Consider the following 26709-nt stretch of genomic DNA (forward strand, 5'->3'; position numbering starts at 1 on the left):
CAACTCCAAAAGGGCTATGGAAAGTTAAAACTACAGCTGTAAGAAGGGATAAATTTGGATATTCTCAGCTAGTCTGTTATTCCTTCACACATCCCAGAGCTGCAGCCAAGAGCCATCTTCTAGATGCATGCTCCCTTATTCATACAAATAAAAATAAAAATTCAATAATCAATGGAATGGAAACTTTCCCCTTTGGAGTTAGATGTCTAAACAGATTGCCTTTCCATGAAAAACTGACATTCCAGCTTCAAATTAACCAGGGTTAAAAGAAGTGCTCTGTTTGGGTACAGAGGACTTGGGTTTAACCCCTCCTCTTCCATGTGATTTAGAACTTAAACACGAGCCTGTGTCTTCTACCTTCTACTTACGATCCAAGACTTGCCAGAAATCCTCTCCCTTTCCAAATATTTCTTAGAAATCAGTAGAACAGTTTCTGGAAGGCACTTCAGATTGGCTTCAGTGGAAGCTGGGCAACTATCTGTGATTAGGAGACATTATTACCCACTCGTGAATCTCTTAGTGTATTTATATGTCTACCATCAAAGGAAAAGGGATTTCCTCATTTTGGGGGAGCACATTCATATTTGCTAAAAGCTTAGCAAAGTACAGACTACGTTCTACATTGTTCACATTCCCTTTGCAACATATCTGGGATAATCAGGGCTCCATAGGAAAATAAATTAGGTTCCCTAAAAGTGAAGTATACTTCACCTGGAACAGATGTTCTGGCTCTCAGTGATAATCAAGTGTAAAAAGAGTAGAAGACTTTGAATGCGCATTTCCCCCACGCTCTCCTTGAGCATCCAAGAAATACTGTTCTTAAGCCAGAGGAGGCAAGGCATCATCTTGTCTGGCCCAAACCGTTGTGCTTTTGCATCCACCCAGATGCTGAATCCAACCTAATTCCGGCTAGCCCCAGCTGAAATCACAGTGTAAACCAGAGACTAGGAAGCAATAGCTAGGCCTTACGTGTCCAAGTAGGTAGGCGTGTCCCAAACACACTGAACACACATCAGCAGGGTATAACAAAATTGCATCTGTTTGGTCTTGGAGACAAAAGTTAGGGTACTAAGTACACCTACCTTCTGTATAACAGCCTAGTAGTTAAGACTTCTTCTGAAGAGAGCACAATCACAGGGCTGATCCCTTCTTTAGAAATTGCAGCATCATACACTCAGGAATGCCAGGGTCAAAATGCAGCCTGATCTATCATGTAGTGGGCACTCAAGCAAGAGTCCTAAACACTATATGGGACTTTTACATCTTGCTCATGACACTAACAAACAAAGGAAATGCAAGGACATTGAATAAGTTGACGGACCCTGCAGCTTCCCATTCAAACTAGAGTCCTGTTCCCCCTTATCTCTGCAGTGTCTGGATTTCAATAAGCAAGACCTGCAGGAGACACCCAGGGCTTCCTCCTCAGTGGCAGGAGGTGCCTGTTTGGCCCCTGCAACCTGAGGATGTGAAGAAACTGATTCTCAGCACTTTATCCGAAAGCATTGCTACCTCCAGACTGCTGCAAAACGGATCAGAATGCCTTACACTTCTTCCATCATAGACCATGTCATCAAAGAGGGATCTCATCTTTAGAATTCCTGGGGGATGACAAAATTTCTTTGTAGCTTTAGCTTCAGTTGACCTTACCTTGCTCTTGGTAAGATTATAGATACAACCCAACATTTAGCATTTCTTAGCAACCGAGTCACTAAGGAGACCATGTTTAGCAAGCATTTGGCCATTCTAAGCTGAACTCCCTCTATGCTCAGTTTTGGCCTTCAAAATACCTGGCACAGGTATTTGGATTGCACATGAAAATTCCTAAGGGTGGACTTTAGAGCATGTAGTGGCCAAGTACAACTGTTACTGAGTACACAGCACATGAAAAATTTAGTTTTCCTCCTCTTCCTTTTACGTTGACTTGTCCAAAAAATAGCAGTTATTAAAGGAAATTACTCTCTTACCCAGTAAGGCTACATTTCTAAGAGGGCACTGACATTCTGTGGGTGTCAAAAACACTTTTGCCTTTTTTTGATCAGATAAAGATAACCAAACTCTTCTGTTCCCGACTGTGCATGCTAATGAGCCTTGACAGGGGAGGACAGATGCCTCTCCAGCCTATTCAAGAGGCATTTGGTGAATCTTTAGCAAAACACATACTGCTCTGTTGCTGTAATCACACTCCTGTGTTGTGATTTGACAGGCATGTCTCTCAGCAGCAACACTACATTTAGCAGCACCATGCCCCTTTTCTTTACTCTTCTTCATTTGCTCTTTAGTGGCTCTCATTCACGTTATGCTGCTACGTTTCCCTGTGTGGTTCTGCATTCAGCCAAGTGAGAACTGACTCAGGTTAAAAACAGCCTATCTGAAAGGTTTAGCTTTAACATGGGAATACTCATTGTTTGGTCCAACCACCACAGCTCAACTGTGCACCAGTGAAAGGGGAATAGAAAGTAAATGGGAGCATAAGCAAGCTACTTCTGGGAAAGGTATGCCCAGTCTCCTCCCACTGCTTGCACCCTGCCCTCTATCTTGCTGCCACCCAGCCCTGAATAGCTATTTCAAAAGCCAAACAGGAAGACGAAGAGGAGACACAGGTGGTAAGTTCCGAGTTATTAAGCTGTCAGTTATACACATCATGACCCCTCTTGCTTCCCACACTGAAGGGGCAAAGACAGTCCAAAATCACGAACAGGGCACCTCTCTGCCATCCCTCAGAGCACCTCTGCCCCACCAAATCCTCACCCCTTCCAATGCGGCTCCATTCCTTCTATTCTGCAGAACAGAAGGGGCAATAAAGACCAACATTATGAAGAACTCTCTACCTCCAAATTTACTCTCCACTTCACCTCTCAATTCTATTTTGTTAGTCAAGCAATGGACAAAGGTGGGGAGAGAGGGATGAAGAGGCCCCAGTTCAGAAGCATACGTACATACCAAAATGAAGACTGCAAGTGACAAACTGAAGGCTCAACTATGTAATTAAAGAATGTTCTCCTTATAGCTCCAATCATTAAGTATGAGCTTCATTGTTTTTAGAAGTGTTTCACACTACAAACAAATCCACCCTTGCTCTTAGTCACAGAGATACAACCACGTCATTTGAATCTAAGATTAAAAAAAGTAGTCTATCACCAAATGGTGCAAGAATCACCGAGATAGCAGTTTGCAGGTTTAATTTAGTTTCCATGCTTTTGATTTTCAGAGAGCAAGGAAAAAAGCAAAAGACAAACTAGGCTGCCCAGAGGAGAAAGGAAATAGAAAGAGAGAGAATAGAAAGCAAAGGATTGAATAAAAGATGAATCAAGGAGGTATTTCTCAATGTACGGGTTGAAAGACTTCAGTGGATTGGCCGAAAAACTAAGAGAAAAAGACAACTCACAAGCCTTTTTTACTCGTGCAAGCAAAACCCACAAAATTAAATAAATACAGGCAAAATTCAAAATGTAGTCTGGCATTTAGTTTGCATTTGAAATAAGATTGTCTGCAGATTTTTATCCCCTAAGAAATTCGAGAAGCCTTACCATAGGGAACTGGAGTATTTTAAATCTTATAAAGAATCTGATGAGATAGTTAAAAAAAAAAAAAAAAAAAAAAGAAAGAAAAATGAGAGAGAAAAGAGAAAAGTCCCTCAAGGAATGAGGTTATGATATCATTCTTCAAAAAGTTCAATCTCAAAAACCACACAATGACAAAGACATGCAGCAGAGATGTTTCTTGACATTTAGTAAACACTGCTACTTTCTTCATTTCTTAAGTTAATTCTGCTTCATGAGCACAAGCAAATACACAGAAAAATGACATATAAAGAATTGTAAGAAGCTGAACATTTACACAGGCATAGATAAAGAAAAAGGAATCTATGTAATTTTGCCTTTTATCCTTTTCTAGTCTTTCTTGTTGCATTTTTGTAGGGAGTTAAACTTGGAGGAGACGGTGCAACTGTAAGAGAGAAGGCATCTGTAAGCTCTCTGAGACTGAGCCACATGAGTGTAAATCCTCTCTCACAGGCTCCAATTTCACAGACACTTTTGCAGCTGGAATGAGCCAGCAATGCTAGTTATAGAAGTCCTCCCACCACTGTCCTGCACAGCTTCCTAGTGTAACCTCAGCCTGGTTTGAAAGCAGTTCAGATGGCCTGTCACTGCCCAGTGACAGAAAACACAGTACAAGTTTCCTGGGTCACTATGACATGTGGTTTCCCACACAGACACATTCACATCTTTTCAAGTGCCAATACAGGGAAAACCACCTCTGGAAGAAACTCGAGCAGTAAAAATAAAAAATATGCAAGCAAAGATGCTTGGAAGCCAATGCAATAACTGTCTGTTCTCCAGCTGCTGGCAGCTCAGGACGCTGTCCACCACATTAAGAGCAACTGTACCAGCAGACAACAAACAACCCAAGACAGGTTCATTGTAAGAACTGCTTCATTTATGTGTCTTAATTCCAATCTGTCCCACCCCATGAACTATCATGGACAACCCTACTGATTTCCTTATCCTTTCTACAGGGCCTCAGACAAGGAGTGAAGTCCTCATTATTCAGGGTAGTGCCCCACCACAGGTGCCCTCCTTTATCAACATCAAGTCCAACTTCCAGCCATTTTTTCACTCAAGGTGGTTCAGGGCAGATCTACCCCAGGTGCTACGCACACCACAGCGAAACAACTAAACATTTCTCATTCTCTTACAAAAGGGAAATGTTTCCAGTCAAGCTAAGGATAAATCCAACGCAGATGAAGCTAGCCTGAATCTTCACTCAATTCAATACTTCAAACAGACAGGAAAGTGCTACTGATAAGTATTTTTGCACACAGTTAAGATGAAACACTGCCCTTCACATCCCGCTTGTCTGATCTTCTAATACCACCAACCTTCCTCTGCCACTGTGAAATGGCTAAAGCACACCAAAAAGTCACCTACAGCTTTTTTCTCTGCTGTCTTATTATCCCTGTGGGGAGAAAAGGGCAAGAATAGGATTGATCCTAACATCAGAAGATCCTGTTTCATATCTTTTGTCCTTTTACTACTGAAATTGTATAAACCAGACTGACTATAGGGCTCACCTTCTGATCCAGAACACGTACAGGAATTTACCCAAGTCATATAGCAAATCAGAAACAGATCAAGGAACAGATCTTCAGACTTTACTACAATGTCTGCATCTCAAGACGCAATTTTGTCTCCACTAGTTCCTCTTAAGTTTACTTGTCTGATGAAAATAATAGTTAAAAGTAACCCTACATACAACATAGAGTGAAGTTAATGGGAGGCTAGTTTCTTCTTCAAGTAAGATAAGAGACCAAAGGCTGTATCTAGTTTATGCTTTAGTAAAGCCTTCACACAGGTTTTAGTACCACATAAGATTCTTACATTGCATATCAATAAATTATTTTCATAAGATAACAATAAAGTACCATGCCTTATTTTTACCATATTTTATCCTACTACAGAGCTCACGAAACACAAGACACCCTGTATTTAGCAGTAATGAACAGAACTTTTTTCTCTTCCCCCCCCCCCAAAACAAGCAGAGTTCTCACTTCAACAAGATCTAACACAACAGAAGCCAGACTGAAACTTTTATATCCTGCTACAAAAAATAGTTCGTTTACAAGCAATCCCAAATCCTCATATTTATTATATTAGAAAAATATTGGAAATCCTGAATGCTTCTGCAGGCTATAAGCGGTAACAAGGAAACACACACCTCTGATATCGGAGTTTTTACAGGGAAAGGAGGAGTTCTCCTGGCAGGTTCCAAATTAAGTCACTTTGCTCAACAAAGGACCAATTTCACCAGACTCTTCACAAAGCATTCACACATACAAATTATACTTCCCCCCACTTTAAATTCATCCCTGACACCACCACCACCACAATTAACCACAGTGCTTGCTGCCCTACCTGTATTTCTTCTGCAGACCACCCTGCAAACACAGCTCAGGACACAGACAAGAACACATCTTCAGACCAAACCTCTCCCTGCACTGAAGACCTGACCACAAGACTTGCTCAGGGCCTGTCATGGCCACCACAGCTCTTGTTAGCCCCAGGTGCTGGTGGGGGCTTTGGCTCAGCTGGGTCTCATCATGGCCCTGCCAACTCCACACTGCTGCTTAAAAGCCTGCACCTGTGGCAGGAGCAAGGTTTCATCCCCTCCCAAAACGCCCTTTCAGACCTGTTTGGAGGCAAAATCCTCCCAAGCCCAAGTCCAGCAAGAGCTGGGTCACCTCCACATGGAGAATGGCTTCCTGCAGTAAAAAATGCTGTAAGTACTGCAGCAATCCCCAGGCAGGGAAAATCGCTTTATACATGTAAAAGTTTATCAGTAATTACTAAGTCACTGCATGTAAAGCAAGGAACACAACTTTTCCTCAGCATACAGCGTGTTGGGGGTGGTGAGGAGATAGGCTGGAGAGCAAAATACATTCAGGTGATGAGGTATGCGGGGCATTGGGGGAGAAAATGAAACGCTGTGAGGAAAAAGGAAATGCAACCTCTTCTCTGTTTTTTCTCTGAAAGCTCCTCACAACTCAGCTCCCTGGTCCTGTTGTGATCTTTTTCCCATTAAAAGATCAGCCCTCTTTGCTCCGCCAACATCTGACTCCCTTGCCAATGCTTTAACATCTTCCCAGACTGCCTCTTAGACGAAGAATCAACTCTTGTTTTGTAAGCACCATCTTCAATGTCTCTCGGCTTTGTGTAATGCACATTGAGCGCTGCAGTGCGCTGACAGCTGTGACTACAGCTATTGGTTTTGAATCTCTATTTGCAATTACAGCCCCCTCTATGTCTTCCTCTGCTTTTGTATCTGCTCACTCTTCTTTCTAGATTAGGAATGGAATACCATGTTACCTAAAAACGTAAATCCCCCATATGGTGAGCTACCTGGAAATATGGATATGAGCATAGGGTACTATTTCAAGAGGGCTGTAGTACTTTATTAGTCATCAATACTACTGGACTTGCAGCAGTTTTTCACATTAGTGGGGTACATTAGTCAAATTGAGCAGAGATGTAAAGGTTCTTCAGTTACAGGTTAACCATCAATGGTCATTACAGTATTATAGTTTTCATTGCCATGGTATGGTGTGGGTGTGAAACATCACGGAAAATTCATGCTCAAGGCAGAGAAAAAAACAGGAGAGAGAAACACAAGACATACAAAAGTAACCCAAGATACTTGCAGGGTGGATAACACTGTGGACATTTCATGGACAGAATGGAGGCATCTGGAGCTGACCTAAGGACTGCTAGGTTTTGATTCACATCAACAGCAGTTCCTTTGCTGTCTTTGCACTGTGAGCACACTACTTCAGAAACAGAAAGATGGGGTATCTGAACAAACTTACTGTACTGTCAGACACTGGAACATGCTACTACAGACTGTTGAGTAGAAACTCTGAATCACCCCAAAGCAGCCAAACCGATGCTCACTTTGCCACTCCTAATTATCATTGCATAACACACAAAAGAAAGAGATGACAATACATGTTTTTGAAAACGTATCACCACAGCAGATGTCAGCCCTTCTTTTCCATTGTACTTATGCCTATTGTACACCCAACAATGAAATCATCTGTCACTTCAGCTATCCTCAGGAAAGAGAGTTGTGTATATTCATGCTGACATGTCAAGCAACAAGTAAATTTGATGGATATCAGCAATATTAAAATTTACAATACAAGGAAAAATTGTGCACTTCTAGACCCTCGTAAAAAAAATTCCTTCTTTTTATAGCTTTCAAGTTTCAATTGGCCAGAGAAAAGCACAGGAAGAGGGAAAAATAAAAAGAAACATGACCAGCATGACCTTCTCCTTCCATGGAGAAGGGAGAAGACACATGATTAAATCCTGGCTAGATGCCTCCAAATACTGCAGTCCAAATAGCATTGTTAAGGGCCTCACTTACTCAACCAACCAGTCTCTAGCAAGCACACCACTTCTTTACTCTTCCCAGTGCAGGAATACCACCAACACACTGAATGCTGGCCCTGCCCAGCTCTGCTGGTGACTGCACCTGTGAATCAAGCGTGCACTCCCTCCCACCCTGCCCAGGCTCCCTTTGCCTCACAGCAGGACAGAACGGTTCATGCACTCCAGGAGGGCAAGGCAGGCTGAAAACAAGACACTCAAACCACACAGAGGTCAGAGGAAGCAGCTGCTGGGCTCGCACCAGCAGCGCAAACTGGCAGAGGGAATAGCATGCACGACCCATCAGGAAAACAGCCACCAGTCAGCTAAAAACAATAGGAGACCGAGTGCCAGGACTCTTCTCATCCTCTCCCAAGCTGGGGTAAGCAGTTAGGGTTTTCCTTGTCTCACAGTGTCAAGAGGAAAGAAGAGGTAGCAGAGTGCTGACCTTATTCCAGAAGCTGTTGCGAAAGCGGATGAAATGGTCCCTCCTCTAGTAACCTCTGAGGGTGCTGGAGTTTTTACATCACGTGTATTAAGACCTGAAGCAATTGTATTTGAGACTTTCTGGTCTCAAAATCAGAAGTTTGAGGAATTGCCCTAGCAGGAGACTTAATCTGGTCTTACACAATATACAGTACCATCAGAGAACAAAATCCCCACAATGTGTTTTTTCATTGGTAGTTGCAGTATCAATATGGATTTCTTAATATAGAGGTAATTTTGCAAGGTCAATTCATCTCTTTCCCTGTGACTCTCAAAACACATTTCTCATTTCCACAGAACAGCAGAGGACTGATCAGTAGTCACAGCAGCTACTGACAAACCTGAAAGTATTTGGAATAATTTTTCCCTCTCTGTTTGCATAGATCTACTTTGAAAAAGATTTCAAAGAGTCGATTAGTGTTTGGTCATTGGGCATCTGTGACAGAAGATGACTAAGTGAATCAGTAGTTCCTTTCACTTATAATCACTCATTGTGAGCACTGGGTAGCAGTTGCACAAAAGTGTATGGCTACTTTTATTGTAGATGGAAACGAGCTTTCAAAGCAAACTGAAGGGCAAATGTTGCTGCTCAGAACAACCATTAGCCTTCTGATCAAATCTCTCTTTGATATCCAAAGTGGTGCGTTCCAAGAGCACATGCTATTAACTGCAATGCCATGAAAACTGCCTGGCTCACATGCAGGATTGTAATTTCGGTAAATATGTTTCCTTTAAGATACTTTTAGCAGTGAGGAGGAAAAGGGGTTGTGGGGAAGAAAAAGGGGTGTGAGGTAGCAAAAGGCGGCAGAATGCCAGGATTTTCTTTCAGTCAGAGTTCTTACCTATTAAACAATTTTACCAAATCAAAGACATGAATGACCGCACTGTTCCCTGGAGTCTGATGCAACTCTCTTCCCTCACTCTGAGCCTGCAGTCAGCTGGTATCATTTTGTAGGCTTGGGGAGCTGTGATTTATAGTCGCGGGATACAAACCCAACAGTTGGATCACCAGTTTTGGAACTTTGAAAGCACATCACTGGGCGTCTGTTCTTCCAGGATGTATTTTGGCAGATGCCAAAGGAAATTCACCCGGCTTTCTACCTCCATTAAGTGTTGGCTGGTGGGTAGCTACTCCTCTGTGTTTATATATAGTTGGTAGTATCATCATTGTTCTGTGCTCCTGTAATGAAACAATTTCTTCTCTGCTCCTGCTGTGAATGACACTGAATGAATTGTATTATCTTAGCCAAAGTCACAGCAGGCACTGGGTCAACGGGTAAAACTGCCTGACATAGGAAGAAATCTCACCCAACAGCTCAATCTCCAGCTGTTGACATGAACTGAAGGAAAAAAAGAAATAAAAAGGAAGATGGGGGAAGTGACAAAATCAGGGTGAAGGAAAAAGAAATTAACATCAGTGGGAAAATAGCCAGAAACAGACTAAACCCAAAACAAGGCACACAGAAAACAGTCCAAGAGAGTGCTTCTAATAAGTAACTTTAGAATTTCCACATTGCTGAAGAGATTGGGTTGCAAATAACTTAGTATTTTTTCAGGGCTTTTTAAAATATTGAATTTCACATCTTGCATGCCTCCACTCCAGTGAATTCGAATACTCTACTACCTCCTGAGACCTGAAGGTGCTGCGCACTTCACAGACCAGGCTATCAGTTCTCTTACTCTAAACAATTGGACTTAACTTCCCACCATCGTACTGGCCAAGGCTGCAGACGAGCTGCGAGCTGATGGCTTGGAAAGGGCTGGTAAATCCCCATCCCAGCCCATGGAAATCACAGGAACAAAGGTAAGTTTCAGCAAATCAACTGCTAGTTCATCAGCTCTTTTGGAGAAATACTAAGCATGCTCAGTTCTTTGAATATTGCTGCAGAGGTAGAAATTGCTGATCTATGATATCTGCCTGGCATCTCTAGGGTCCATGTCTTGGAAAGTAAATCCAAGAATGTCTGTTTGTAAAAAAAAAACAAAAAACCAAAACCAACTGCAAACCCCCTTTACTAAAATGCTATAGTTCATGTAGTCAGCCCCATAGTTTATTACTTTCCACATCCAACAGCAGGAGAGTGGGTGCTGATCTGTACCATTTCTGCAAGTTCATAGGATCTCTTCAGGAGGCTGGTAAGTGCAGCAGGAATGTTCTCCTGTGGTCACATAGTGCCCAGCATAACTCTCGACTCTGGTCCAAGCATGAAGGCTACAGGGAGTATGCCTATAAGCCATTCCCAGTTGTGTGATGTTCATGTCTGAGTGGGAAGAGGGGTTGCCATTCAGCCCTAGAGGTGATGTAGGCTGCTTGCCAGAGGACAAGACATTCTTGACTGGAACCACTGGCGATTCTTCCCTTGCTTTTGTTGATTGGGCCATTTAAACTTTTGGTTTTTATCTTAATTCCCTATTGAATTTCTGCTGAAAACTGCAGACCTTCTTGTTAGTGCTTTTTTAAAAAATCCATCTTTGAAGAACTTGATTTTATATCTCATTTGATTCACTACATTTGAACCACTACTTTTTCAGTGACTGCATCCTCTAATTCCTCATGCCAGAACTGGACCAACACCGATTCCAAGACAGGGCAGTAGCCCACTGATTCATTGTCCATTAATTATTTCTCACCTTCCCAATGGTGTTCCCGGAGCCCGTCCAGTTAAGAAGTGAGAAAGTGACCTGAGATGAACTGCCCATCCCTGCCAGAAACCAGCCTTTCCTCCTTCTCTCACCTTGCCAGTTCCACAATCACACAACTTGCCTTCAGTTGTCCAGCATGTCTGTTTATGAACCTATTCAGCTTTCTAAAATGGCAGAGAACTGACTCATGAAAAAAACCAAGTTGTTTCCTATCAGGTTAGCAACCTGGATTGTCTCAAAAGAGGTCAGGCAATTGCCAGAGCCAGCACAAAGCCAGCATCGTGAATAGGAAACTCCAAGACGCAGGAAGGGGGACTGCCCTCTGTGCAGTGGTGTGTGCTAAAGAGGCTCTACACATCGTAAATAAGAGAATGGGTGCTGACTTACACCATTTCCCATAAATGCATTTCAGGGAACTGATAAGCAGAGAGGAGGAATGGAGTACAGCACCTAGCACACTTGAATCCTGGCTCACAGTGCCCAAAGAGTTGGGATCATATGGCTGAGAGATGGGCAGGATCACCCCTTTGAGCCACCATGGGCTGATAGGCTGGCTTAACTGTTGCAGCAGACTACAACTACAAAGACCTTCTGGCCCAGAGAAAAAAGAAACCCACTAGAATGTCAGCTTGGTCTGCCAGTAACATTATGCAAGTTTTCTATTCTGAAAAATCCAGCATTCAGAGTAGGAGTCTGAATGCTAGTAAATTAAAATATACCCTGAACACAAAAAATACTTGCTTTAGTATAATTTGCTATTTTCTATATTGAAGTTAATGAGTTACTAAATAGATCTCATATTTGTTTTGTTGCATTGTTTTGCTTTATTGCCTTTGATGTATGAAAAGTTTTTCTTTCATTGCTTAACCAACAGGAAGGACAACACTGAAAAGACCCAGTGTGTCCATTTGGTGCAGCATGACAATGACAGTGGGTTAATCGCCATTGACTGGCATTGTAATTCTTTACATGATGATGTCCCTACCTTTTGTTGGTGAAGAAGAACATGTTCATGAAGAAACACATATATTTTGCTTGTGTGAGGATATATACACCAGTAACAGAAGTCCATTCTATTCTATATTAGAACAATCAACCACTGCTGTTTTGGGGAAAAGCCCTGGCGTACTATCTGCCTTACATTATTAACACATAGGCTGTAAAGCTTGGATTTCCTGCAGTATTTCAAAAACACTGTGCTATTGGATTTAAAAATTATGTCCTTGAAAGAGCTGAACGCGAGAACCTTATGAACATAGAATCATAGAATCACAGAACAGATAGGTTTGGAAAGGACCTTAAGATCATCTAGTTCCAACCCCCTGCTATGGGCAGGGACACCTCACACTAAACCGTGTCACCTGAGACTCCATCCAACCTGGCCTTTTGGGAAGGAAATGGTGGCTGAGTGGTAACCCTGACAGAGGAGACCATGTGGTGTATTTTCCACAGACATGACAATCTTTGGGTTTTTATTTCGATGTGCCTCCAATATATGTCAAATTGTGTGTAAACACCCTGTATCAGCTTTAAACCAGGTTGATCTTTACTCCTAGCAATGCTGACTTCTCAGCTGATTGTAAACTCTTCTCCCTCAGGTGCCAGATAGATGTTTGAACATGAGGCTGCACTGCTGAGGTGACAGTACCCACACTACCTATTTTAAACATACCTTGGGCATAATGTCTTTGAAGCAGACATCCACTTAGAATTCTTCTTGTTTCCTCCTACACTTAGCTTCTATCCAAGATTCATGCTTCCTCCCTCGATCACCTGTCAGCAATAATCTCACTGTTCTCTTTGGTCACTGGAAAGCTCTCCCCTCCCAAGGGGATTTTTCATTTTGGACTGCTACTGTGTTTTCTGTCTGTCCCATTCTCACCTACGTGTTCCACAGTCCTCCTGCTGCCTTTAAAATAACCATCCAGTCCTTCCACTTGGTTCTTTGAATAACTACAATGACTTCCCTTTTCATGACAGAGCAAGCTTCAATAACCCCTGGCATTACACAGCCACTGTCTGCGAACGCCTGATAGCGTGTTAATGAGGTGCTCACGCACCAGCCATGTCTGGTTTACATACTTCCACCAGGAGTTCCTCAAGGGTGGCTGATTTCCCCGCCGTTAGGCAGGAGGTGGCCTCAGCGGTTTCCCCACAATCAGCAGTGCATCTCAAAGTCTTGCATTCTTCCACTTCCAGATTCTTTCACTGAGGAAAGCATGTTTATTGCTAAGTACAATTTTGCCTTAGTAATGTATGGTTTCCAGCAGAATTCCTGGAATCTGCTGTTTACAAGCAGGGTCAGAGGTTACAGAAATACTTTCAATTTGCATATGAGTGATATTCCAGGAGGGTTTTCGCTCATGCATAGTGTCTAAGCTATATGACAACTGCATTTTTATTGGTGTTGATAACCTCCCTGGCTCTGAAATCAACTTGTTCAGCTGTGTGGGTGGTTTGAATTATTGCTAGACAGCTCAGTAAATGAAAATTAATACTCTCCATTCCTATTCATCACCCAGACTCTTCTCCCAACACAGGAAGGAATATTAACAAGAATAAAAACACCAGTAAAGCTCTCATATTTGAACTCTTGCAGCTGGAGATCCTCTCTCTGTGTGTCAACCAAATACATGATGGCAGCATTATTATCCGCTGCAAAATGCTCCTGCAGTGTGTTACCCTTATCCCTAAGCAAGCAGATGAGAAACAGGATAATGTGACTGAGATGAGCATCTTGACAGTTCACCACTTGGTATGGGCCACTCAGAAGGCTAAGGGCTGATAGTACACAGGCGTTCAGCAGGGATATATTGAGAGGATGTTGTATGTAAGTTGACTCCTGGAGGAAGGAGATTTCTCTGGTGGCGTTAAAGACTGATGGTTTAATGCTGCTTTTATAGCCTTTCAATTTGTCAGAATAATGATGTTCTGCACAGTTTTCCATTTCTTCTCCCACTGAAGTCAGTACGCATCCAGCTGCTGTCTGACCAAGCCAGCACTCATGATGTGCAGTGGAAGGTAGTGTTACAATAATCTCGTATCTATAGTGCAAGATGAGCCTGCAATTAACAATACGAGGGACTCACTCTAACATGGACTTTGGATCAGCATGTTATGGCCCATGTTTGGTAGACTGAGCACACCAATGATTCTAGCAGGCTGTTTCTATGACCAGAGGTGCTTTAAATGGGAATACACATCAGAACTGTATTTCACAGTACCCAAACGTAGAGTTTCAAGGTGACAGCTGAGTAAAAAGTTGGCCATAGATCAGGGATCTATGGAAGTGTGGAAAAAAACATCTGTTCTAGAACACCAGTTTTCCAGTGAGGTTCCTGCACTCTGGGAGGACTGATCTTGGGGTTACCCAGAGCCTCAGAGTTCAGCAGGTAGGAGGTGGTGGTGGAGGGATTTCACAGAACCCTGTACTTCAGCAGAGCAGCATCATAAACCATAACCAAGCCTCATAACAGCAGAATTCAGTACCTAGGAAGTTCAGCTCCTGTCCTTTACACTGGGATAATAAAAGTGCAGCTGCAATGCACTAGCATGTAAGGGGGTAGCATGTAATTTAATCAAAGAAAAAATGTCTTCCCATTATTCTAACAAGTAAAGTTTAAAGGTCTTAAGTTTGCTTCTAGAGGACAGTGATCCCCACCCTAACATAAACATTTACCTTAGTGAGATTTGCATAATCTCTTTGACCCTCTATCTGCTCACCTTAATCAACCACATCATTATTTAGAAAAATGTAGCTCCATGTGCCTGATATCTTTGCCTACTTCTTACTGCTCATTAACCAAAAATCAACAGAAAATGTTCTTTTCTGATGTACCAAAGACCCTGAGTAAATACCCTTCCTAGAACACAGAGGTTCTCAAACTTTGCCTGGGTGTGACCATGTTTTAATAAAAAGCTTATCCCATTGTAAAACCAACCCCTCTCCCCCTTATGCATCCACTGTTTCTCATTGCACACAAATTTTGACTGTTTTTTGGCTTAGCAACTAAAAAGAGGCATGAAAACATGAAAAGAAGGGGCCTCCAAGCAGCCATGAAGCCCTTTCACAGGGGACCACCAGCAGGTATTTAGTGAAGCACGGTTTGAAACACACCTTATTCTCAGAAACACCAGTACAGTGAGAGTGCTGACCCTCTTCACCCATGCACTTCTGCTGACTTTATACTACTGCAATAAGAAGCCAATCATCATCATAGCACCTAGTTTCAGTTTGCTGATTTGTAAAATGGCCATAATAGTACCTCTCCCATTGCATAATTTCGAAGTCTCAAGCTCCATGCCATTCACATCAATGAAATCAGGAGGTTGCTTAGGCAACTGTACTAATCTTTTTCTACATGAAAGCAGAAGTAATGAGTGCATTTCTGACATTTAGATACACTTCTTCGTGTTGATATTTCAGTCTCTGCCTCTCTGTAACTGTCACCATCTGACAGACATATTTGAGCAGGGATGTATTTTTTGTCACTCAACGAATATCTGGCCTATTCCTAGAAGGTTGTCAAGGGTAGTTACATAAGGTGACCAAACTAAGCTAACAGCTTGTGCATGCCAAAAGCAGGGCTCCTGTTCTTTGCTTTCCCCCTTGAGGCACCAATCCTGGATGCATGGCACCTTTGGGTAACATTTTGTCTTACTAGGCTTAGAAAAATGAGAACATACATTGGCACAGACGAGCATCAGCCTGGCACTGACTCTTGCCGTTACTAGCAGCTTTAGTCTAATCTTCATGCTACCTCCTGTAGTACCTAATACACTGCATCAAACTGGTAGTATTGGATGGTGATGTGCTCAATTCAGTTCTCAATCCAGTGCTCAAATCAGGAATAGACTTAAGGTCACTGACTTTCTTCCTAACTGATTTTTTTCCAAGGATTAAACATCTGTGTACAAATGTGCAAGTTCTTTAATGCTTTTCCAAATTTTGGACAGTCTTGCATAATCATTTCACAATATTTATAGTGGCAGCAGCCACCTCAGGCTGCTGCTCTTATCTCCTACTTCCACAGCAATGATGAGGTAGAAGGAAAGATGGAGTGGAAACTATTTTGGCACATAAATAAATTTTCCCAATGTGCTAAGAAAACCTTATCTTTCTCCCCTTCATTGTAGTTAATGTGTCAAAAAAAGGGGTATTCAAGAACACAGTAAGAGCCTGTATTGATAGGAGTGGAACAGAGCATGTCCTTTATCTTGATTTTGGAAAAATACTTGCTGCATGCAATGTTCTAATAAGCAAGCTAGGGAAAAATAGTCTAAACATAGCTATATATAGGAGTTATGAACGCAGTAGGAAAACCGTTCTGAGAAGGTAATCATCAAAGTCTTACTGCTAAAATGGAAGCCTGCACTGAGGAAGCATTTTGCACTGCTTAAATTCCTGTTTAACGTATTTTCTTTATGTCCTGGACAGAACCTATCCTCCTTATAACTGGAGAATCTGAAAGAAAGCATGCATATTAGATTTAAAACTGACACTAATCTGGGAAGGTCTGTGAAATAACTGAGAACAAACTTGGATTAAGAAAAACATGTAAAAATGTAACAGAAAACAAATCAGAACACAGTAGTCATTGTAATAACCCACGTTGCATCCACATACTGAATATTACATGTAATTCTACTCCCCATCTTCAAAAGGGATACAGTAGAACTAGAAAAGATTCATAGAAAGTTGACAGTGACCAAAAACATGGGATGTGTCTTTATGAAGGCTTTTTACAGACAGGGTAAGACTTTTCAGGCTGAAAAAGAACTGGCTGAGGAAGGATGTATCAGTGACCTATAAAATTCTGAGTGGCACAAAAAACGTGAATAGCAAATGTTTGTTTATCCTCTTTCAAAGAAAGACCCAAGCAATATAAAATGGAATTATGGCTGGGTCAAAACAAACAAAAGGAAATAATTTTTAACATAATGATTAGTTGAGCTGTGTAGCTCTTTCCCACAAAAAGCTGACATTGTTCAAAACCTGACTGATCAAAAGAAAGTTAATTCAGAGATACTAAATATAACAAAGACCATCTACTTCATAACATCATGGAGTCAAACCGCTGCAGGCAGAATACCATCTCGTGCTTTCTTGTTCTCACTATTTCTTATAATTTTACACTGCTATAGCTACAAACAAAGCTGACTTCTTGATTTCTAATCAGTGCACATTACTGCTTAAGCTACTGACCATTGCCAAGAGCAGGATACCTGACCTGAGTGATGTATGGTTTGACCCCGTATGGCTGCTCCCACATTTGATTATGTTTATTTATGTTACTCAGATGAATAGTTTCTTGTTCCTATAAGAAGTCCACTCTAACTTATTCTCATTTTCTCCTCATGCTTGGGACAAAGCATATTCACCTCACATACTTTTAACTAAAGATGAAGACCCAATCTAAATTTCTGTAGCTTCTTTGAGTTAGGATATGTCCACCTATTCAACGCTTCAATTCACTATTGGATAATTACTCTGACTTTGTTCAGTTTGTTTAGGTGCTTATCAGGTTGATTTACTCATGTACCTGACCAGACTACTAGGAGGCTAAAAACATTTTTGATTGTAAAGTGATCTAACATCCTCTGTTTGGAAGGGAACAGAAGCAGATAAATGCTGAAACTCCCTCCCTGAACTCTTAGTACCACATTTACAGCATGGACAGTCAATCAGACTGCGACTCATTCCTCTTCAAAAGACTGCTGTCTTTCCAAATTTTGCAGTCCATCAGCAAGGATAAAAACTCTTCTTAATAGACATCAGTTACAGCATTATGAGAAAAGATGATACAGATTGATATATTTGGAGACCAACGATGCTTATTGTTTGTAAGGTGACAGTTAAGTTTTCATATGCTTTTAAGGTTGCAAAACATATCCAGAAAATCAGGATGTTACACAGTTGTTTAACTGGTAAAATCTGTGTGACAAAGCTTATGCTAATGCTGTCAACACACAAGATTTGGAATATGATCCTAGGCACCAATCATGTTCAGTGACTCCAAGAAGACTCAGCATGAAGGAAAAAGAATGGGGGTTTATGCAAAAGTTGCAATTTGAACAGAAAACACAGTTAAAATTTTTATTTTATTTTTATTTTTTTCATTTTTTTAAAGCTAGTTAGTATATCTAACTGGAATGATTGTTAATTGGCATTACTGCCAAAGTATCCTGATAGCTGATCTACTGAAATAGAAGCTAAGAATTTTAAACCATGAAAATGGAAGGTATTTAAGGTGCAAATTGAAACTCAATGAAAAACTGAAATATTTCAGACAATGTCACATTGACAGGTTAAGGTAAATTAATCATTTAATAAGCTCTATGACTCTAATTAATTAAACATATGCACACTATTAATGCCTCTAATCAATCCAATTAAAGACTAAAGCAGTCTCAAGTGTTTGTACACAGATTGCTCCACTGCAGTGAGTTTTAACAATGCAGCTAAGCAGAACGCTGGGATCAGTCAGAACTCAATGACCATTAGGTAGTTGGTAAGCAGAAATATCTGTGAACTCACCTCCTTGGTGTTTTTGAGGTAAATGTTATATTAACCAAAACAAGTAGTGTTCAGGCACTGTTACCTGTGTTTCTCTTGGAGTGTTTAGTGCTTCACAGATGAGGTTCTTGTTAGCAAATCCTGCCTTTGCAAAATGTCCACTCCTAAAAGACAAGCTCATGGTATTTTGTATAACATGTAACAGGAAAAAATATTCATCCTTCATCTTTCTTTCTTCCTCATTACGAAATACTCAGGAAAACTTTGGGGAAAAAAATAAGATTTAACATCATTGTATTTATTAGGTTCCGAAACAATACACATTCACATCCTTTTGAATACAGTACATTTGGCACAGTAATAATGTTTACGATGAAATAACACTAATGAATGGCAAGAGATTCAAATTACATCCATAAGAAAAAAATTCTGTACAAATAAATCCTCACAATAAAAAAAACCCCTATCCCCCCCAACTGAATGCATTTTATATTTAGCCAGAACTATTCTGCACATAATTTAAAAAGAGGTAATTTGTAAGCCTTTTTTTGAGAGAATTACTTTTCACCCTATAGAGAAAAATGTGTTTTCATTTTTTAATAAAGTCTATTTGGGAGGAAAAACAAGAAACAATGAATTCTTTATAATTATTATTATTATTAATAATCTTTTTGGCATTTTGCACTCATTTTACAAAGAAGAAACAGGAAAGATTTTACAGAACAGGCAGAAATGTAACAGAATGTCCATTTTTAAGAATTATCTTTAAAAAAATTTTCAAGGTAACAGACAAACCTTCTGATGTAAACCCAATGCAGAGGATCTAACTATTTATATTGAAGAAATACCTGCCCATGCAAAAGTTTTGATCTCCTTCACTTTTCTCTTAGCATCCTACCAAACACTGCAGGTGCTGAGGCCTCTTGAAATACAAACGTTTGCTAATTATCTTCACGTTAGAAACAGGAATACAGACTACACAGCTTGCTTACAAAAGCTTTATGGGACGCTTTTATTCCTTCAAAATAAATGCTCAGAATTTTATGTAAAGGCCTCTTGTTTTACAAACAGTAGTGCACTATCTGTCTGATAACTTGTCTTCCTAGCCAGTCTACTCACCTATGGAAAAGAATGCTTTAGCATTGTGGCCAGTTCTTGCCTGGATGTCAAAAGCTAACCGTGATGGGAAATAAACAGAGCCAGTGGCGAGACACAAATTGATGGGCAGTTCTGCAATATATTTCTAAAAGAGAAAGAAATTTAAACATTGAGATGATGCAATCATTAAGATGTTTCTGTGCTGGTACTCAGCTCCAGAAGCTAGTCTTTTCCCAGTACAAAAGATTACTGAAGATAAATTAAATTAAACTAAAGGCTTGATCCATTATTACACCTGTAGGCCAGACAACACATTAATTGATATATCATAATATTTAATATTTGAAATCATCATAAGAATATATATAATAATTACACCTGAGTTTTAAAAACAAAACAAAATGGAACTGAATGTTGTCATCAGTAACAGGCTATGAGCAGCCAGACGCAAAACTGACACAAACTAAGTCATCTGCTTGAGGCCAAGATTATCTCTTAAAGCCAATGATTCACTCTTCGTCCACCAAGATTTGTAACTTTCCTTTCTCTTTCCGAGCTCTATCATGTCATAATAGAGTTGAAGAGAACTATACAAGAGATTTAGTATAGCTTAATATATGTCTACATCTTTTATAACAAAAACCTCATCTCTCTGACAGTAACTTGAACCAATACACATACAAGAGTATTGCACATGGACATTATTATAATTATTCTTTCATAGACTAACATTTTAATAGTATGCCTGAACATGCAGCAGTTGATACCTCTATATTCAATGAATTCCACAGGCCTTGCAGCAAACACTATATACAAAATCTCACCTGTACAAAAGGCAAAAAAGCTTCTTTAGTGCCACTTTGCCAATCACAAGTATACATATTTTTGTGCAGCTGGAAATCCATGTGCAACAATTAAAATGGATTCCAATGACCGCTCACTCAGTCCAGTAAAATATATAATAAAATGACCTCAGCGATACATGTACACAAAAAAAAAAAAAAGAACAAATCAAACCACAGGGTACTCCTGGAAATATAAGTACATAACACTGTGAGCGTATCTACAGGAGGTAACTTCACATTAGTAATATTGTCCACATGAGTTACCATTTCAATTCATACACAAAAAAATTCAATTTACAACTTTCAATAATGTCAGTTTGTGAATGTTTGATCTTCAGTTTTTAAACACACTTCCACATAATGCACGTGTAGCCTTATTTTGTGTCTTCTAAAAGCAGATTTCTCTTTAGATTTTAAACATAAAAAACAAACACAGTAGTATAATGGTTTTGTAAAAGTGTGCAAAAGTAACACACTGCTGAGAAAATAAATATAAATAAGAAAGTATCAGCTTAACTACAATGGAAAAGGCAAATTTTTAATGTTTATAATTAATTTTTATTTAAAATTAACTGTAAACATTTGCAAGCTTGCCATCACATCAATGGTTCATTTAAATGGATATTAAATTTGGTAACATGGATAGTACACCCAATTGCCTGAAAAACTGTAAAATGCCTATATATAGCTGTGTTAAAGCACTATAGGCTTTTTATTCTTTAGCCCTTTAATAACTATCCATATAATGTCTGTTTCTTGCTTTAAATAAAGTTTCAGTTATCTTTGTGACTCTTCTTATTCCTAAGAGTTTTCCATAAATTGTATGAGGAATTTCATCAAAAGCCATAATTGTGCTTCTTTTTCTGGACAGCTGTATTTTAAGTTTGTACCTCACCACAATAAACTCATAGTTGAGGATTACACCTCCACGAAGGCAGACTTCCTTGCTTACCAAAGGGTAACATATTACTTATTTGTTCCACCTCTGAGTACAGATCTCACCATAATCACCAGTGCAGAAGAAACAGTTCTCACCTTCTTAGCTTAAATACATATGTGATTATAGAACATGATCTGCTAAATCACTTTTATTAGCATGGCTTCTTTTTCCATGGAAATTTTGTCCTCTGGGGAGATCTTAGGAATAAAAGAAAAGTTGCAAACATACGGCAGTGTGTTACATCTACAATTTCTGATACAAAAGTATTTTGCATTGCTTTGTGAGACAGAAATTAAGAGTGCTTTCAGGTCAGAATATTAAAGGAAAAAAACAATAAATATATATTTTAATTGGGGATATGGGCTCAGGGTAAGAGAAGTAGTTCTTGATCTACTGAGTCTCAGTAACTTGACGATCTCTTCAGAATCACTTCTTGCAGCATCATTCATCTGTCAGCCTAACGTTGTCTATGGCAGTAGCTCCTCTCCAAAATAAGAGAACCCTTTAAATTCTTCTTGATTGATTTGTTTTATAATTGTCTCATCCACTAGCGTTAATACTGGTTCTTCTCGTGTAAAGTCTTGATCAAAGTTATTTACATCCCTTTTGGTTTTCTGAGAAGAAAAATACAAATAAGGTGAATGGTAAAACTGCACAGCAAAATAAGAGGCACTCTCCCTCCTCTTCATCCCCCCTGAAAGGCTGAATTTTCTGGAATGATTGAAATAAAAGAGGAGCTACTTCACACAAAGAATAACAGACATATGAGAGAAGCTACAGGAGCAAGGACTATAAATGAGTTCAGGAGAGGCCACAGAAGCAGTACTATAAATGAGTTCCCAGAGACTCGCGGGTCCCTGACAGGCGGAGGAATAGCAGTATGATGATAAAGCAGGAAGCTGAGATTAGGATTACTTTAAAAAAGGCTTTGGCATAGTAGGTGGTATGGCTGTTTCCTTTTAGATTTGAACATAATGATATCTCATTTCAGAGGCACAGAGTGAACTGGTTTAATTGATTTCCCCACAATAAAGCCTACTGTTGCAACTCAAGTTAACTATTTCTTTATATCTGGCTACGCCCAGCTTTAAAATCAGATGCAGACCTCGCAACAGCTCTGTCCAAAACCTTTGAGCTCCACAGTGACAATTCAGATTTCCTCTGAATGTCATTCATAGCACCATGGCAAAGTGTGAAAGTCTGGCTCCAGAGAAATCCACCTTAGAATTCTTCTTTATTTCAATGGCATCGGGATTTCCCCATTCAAGCCTAAAGCACCTCGGTCTTTCAGCAAAGTTGGGCCAACAAAGTGCAACTGTACATGTTCTAGTTGGGATAAGATGTATTAACTAGAGACAGCCTTGGGGAGGCTTATTCATCCTCAGGGTACCCACAACAGGCTATCTGTGACCACTTCCATGTAAAACACCTTAAGGCTACAGGGGAAAACACTCAGCATGGTCATTCCCTTGATACTGGTATTGTTCATATTTTCCATGTCCGCAGCATATTTCAGGCATGTACAGGTTGAGGGAATTGGAGCAAGTGCTTTCCTTTACACTGTCTCTTTTCTCTTTGTTTCATGAAATCTAATAGTTACCTGAGTGACACTTAATGGAAGCACACTGACACACTAAAAACTAGCTTTGTGTCCATCCCACACATGTCTGAGATTAAGATGATACCAGAAATAAAACAGTTATTTGACTTGCAAAGTAAAATGATAAAACTATAGATTGATACATTATAAATCACATTAATGTATTCCAAATAGGATATACGTCTTCTTTCAAGGTGGGTAAATATTCCTATAAAATATATATAAAAATGTATTTTCTTCATCAAATCTATATGTATGTTTATATTGTTACATTTTAATTACTTTGTACATAAAGACTGGACATGAAGTGTATGTATACTCTGAACCGCACAAAGTGTGAGTGTCGTTGCTTTGGGCTTTATGTTTTTTCCTAGTCATTTGGGCAAATATTGCAAAATCAGAATGATATGCCATATGAATTTCTAAACGCATTACATTGCAACTATGTCTACATTCCTTTTATTCCCCATGTCCTACTGTAGTATTTTCACACACTCATGCAATGAATTTGTTATAGGAATAGCCACTAAAGCAGGAGGAGGTGAGTATTTGTAGGAAGCAGAATCAAATTCAGAACTGTAATTATGTGCAAGAGAAATGTGACTACAGTCACAATTTAACCATTAGCTATCCAGGGCAAATAAGCTCTGGACCAGCTGAGAAGAAATACAACATGTATTATTTACAGGTTTTCATACTTTTTCATTTGTGAAAAGTGTCATTTCCTTGCTGAAGCTAAAAGAATAACATGATAAATTTCTTTAAGACTAGCAGGGGCAATTAATTCCCAATAGCTACTTTTTCCATAAAACCACCACTAAGATTTGTGAAGGTTTTAGGTGAAAAAGTGCAGATGAGTACATCTGAAAAACTGTCCCAACATCAGAGTACCTAAATCCTATTGATTGAAAATAATTGTACTTCCAGTAGAACCTGGAATCTCAAACACTTCTGAAACAACAACCAAAGGTATTTGCTTAGATTGAGAAGCCTATCATGTCTTAAAATATGCCTTCAAGACCAAAGAAAGACATAGAAGTTTCTACTTTCTCAGATTTATAAACAATTCCATGTCTTTTTGGCAGCATACATTTAAATCACCCAATTTATTAACAGGACAAGTATGGAGCAATCTAAGACTGCAAGGATACGCTTTGATGAAGTGAGATTAAATAAATCACAGGGAACAAAAGTAAGCAGATTAAGCCATACAAGACAAAAGGCAGAGTTCATAACAAGCTCTTCTTTTCAACAGAAAGCTTTATTTGAGAAACCCTCCTTAGCAACTTAGGCACTTTCTTCCTGAAGCTATGACTATTTTGCAAGGCCCCATCTGCTAAGACAAAACAAGTCTGGCCACATTTCTGTTCCTATTGCTATTTTAATGCACTTGCACTGTGAATACTCTATAGGCCAACAGCATGAACCAATATATAGTTGCAGCATGAGGGCTCAGGATGAAGGTATGAAGGGCTGTGGCTGTCTCCTAGCAGAGAGGCTGAGAAAAGAAAGAAGTTCTGCAAGGTAAGGAGAATATATGAAGGAAAGAAAGTGAGGCTATTATCCAATTTTGAAACATAAAAAAATCATGAAGAAAAAAGGAAAAATATTTAGCTTGCCTGGCAGTAATTAAATGGGTGGAATTCTGTTTATTTAGCCTGCAGCTCCTGAGACTTTGGAACGCATTATTTTTAACTTTTCAAACTTTTTTCCAAGTAAGACTTTTCAATTTCAGATGACTTAAGAACCTAAGGTTATTAGGAAACAAAGAACTGCCAAACCCACAGCTGTCCACTGAAACACACAGAAATTCAATTACGTTTCAGATGCTACCTTCTCTCTAGATTACCCAAACACCTTGTGTTCAGCATGCATCAATGCTACTTGAGAGCAGGGGCACAGCAGCTACCCAAGAACTTCCAACAATAGGTGCCAAATTCCACACTGCACTGAAACTCCTCTACTGCAGGCAGCCTGTGGGCAATCCGTCTGTGTTTGACAAAGAGCACCAGCAGTGCCACAGCACTTGTAATGACTAAAAATGACATGACTTCAATTCTAAATCTAATCTGAAAGATGGCTTCTCCACCAGCAGACTATCTCTGACAAAGAGAAGGAATACTGACTCACTACCTCTTGTGCAGGAAACGTGCTGGCTAGCTGATGCAGCGTGGTTGCTTCATAGGCCTCCCATCTGAGCACTGACCTGCTGTGACCTGCTCATCCTGGGAGACACGGTGGACTTGCTTCATGTAGGTGACATGATCCGATTAGATGCAACACTTTACAGGAATAGAACCACTTGAATTAATAAATATTAACATGACCTACTACCCATCAAGGATGACAATTTTTCAGTCAAAGTCATGATTCATTCTATTCAAAGGTAACCACTTCTGTTCGAAGACTTAAAGGTATCGTAAATTTTAAAGGACTACCTCTTCATAAAATACCACTTAACCAGCTTTCCTACTTACTCCATACAACTTTGGATAAAGGGATGGTTTTATGAGTCAAAATGTTGTTTATTTTTTGTTAAATCTCTTCACATAATTACTAGAAGATTAAAAGGAACTTCATATGCTGTTAGTAGGCACATACGGAACAGTGTTTTTCTGAACTGTTTTTATTTTCACTATCATTTCAAGAAAAAATTAATTTTCTACTAGCAGTCACAGACTCAAGCTTAAAAAAACCCCTCCAAAACATGCTTAATAATCTTTCCAGTGTCAAGGATTACCAACCTTGTCTGTTAATGATTACTAAATGACACTGTATGAATTGCAACAGTGAAAAAAGAAATCTAAGTTGATGTTCTTATCACTGAAAATACATTAAGAAAGTTAGAACTTGCCATTCCTTCCATAAATCACATGAACCAAATGTGAGTGACAGGGGCCTTTGGTATTGAAAAGCCACAGAAATTCTTGCAAGAAGGCACCTGACAGACGGTGTTCCAAACCAGGGAACTCAGCAAAGCTTGGGCACCTCATCAGCTGTGTCATGAGGCCAAGAGGCTTGGTGCGCTCTCTTCTGCCTAATAAGGATTAAATGAACTCCCCATCTCGGAGGCATTAAGAGGTATCTCTATCTACTCCATTATTTATTTCCATTTAATTTGAAGAAAAACACCAAAACTCTTTAAAGTTCTTTGCAAACTCAGTGGCTCTACTAAATTTGGTTGGAATGGTGCAGCAGGTTCAAAGACTACTCGGAGAAGATGAAAGAAAGATGGAAGTGGGGACTAGAAAACAACACTGCCACAAAAGCCTAGGTTTTGTATTTTAGTCTGATTTTCCTACAAATTCCCAATACGCTGTTTAAATACAGCTATAGGTTTCCTCTTTCAATCAATTAGTAGATTTCTCTTTAGTTTAGCAGAAAGAGGAGTTCATCCAGAACAGACAGCCAATACAAGTAAGTGAGGCCAGAAACGATCATTATAACAGTGAAGCAATACGCTGGAAGAAAAAAATTCTCCTACAATATTTTTCAGTAAGTGGACCTTTTGACCCAAAATATATGCAAAGCTCATGCATGATTTTCACAGTTTGAGATACTGTCAGCACAGAAATGCAGATGCAGATCGGCCTTTCTAAATGAATCACTAAATGAAACATCTCCACTGCAATTTTCTGACAATAGCAGTACTCGATACC

At 39.8% G+C, this 26709-nt stretch overlaps 1 protein-coding gene across 1 annotated transcript in view; it reads right to left on the bottom strand.

Moving 5' to 3' along the window:
- Window positions 1–18844: 18844 nt before the first annotated feature.
- The window catches only part of PRKCE (protein kinase C epsilon), a 286416-nt gene continuing 278551 nt past the window's right edge, over window positions 18845–26709 (bottom strand). Inside the window, exon 15 of the mRNA XM_030499576.1 lies at window positions 18845–22064. Coding sequence (XP_030355436.1) covers window positions 21918–22064 — 147 coding nt within the window. The 3' untranslated portion in view covers window positions 18845–21917. The remainder of the gene's footprint in view (window positions 22065–26709) is intronic.

This window comes from Strigops habroptila, chromosome 10 (assembly GCF_004027225.2).
Source record: "Strigops habroptila isolate Jane chromosome 10, bStrHab1.2.pri, whole genome shotgun sequence".
Classification (NCBI taxonomy): domain Eukaryota; kingdom Metazoa; phylum Chordata; class Aves; order Psittaciformes; family Psittacidae; genus Strigops; species Strigops habroptila.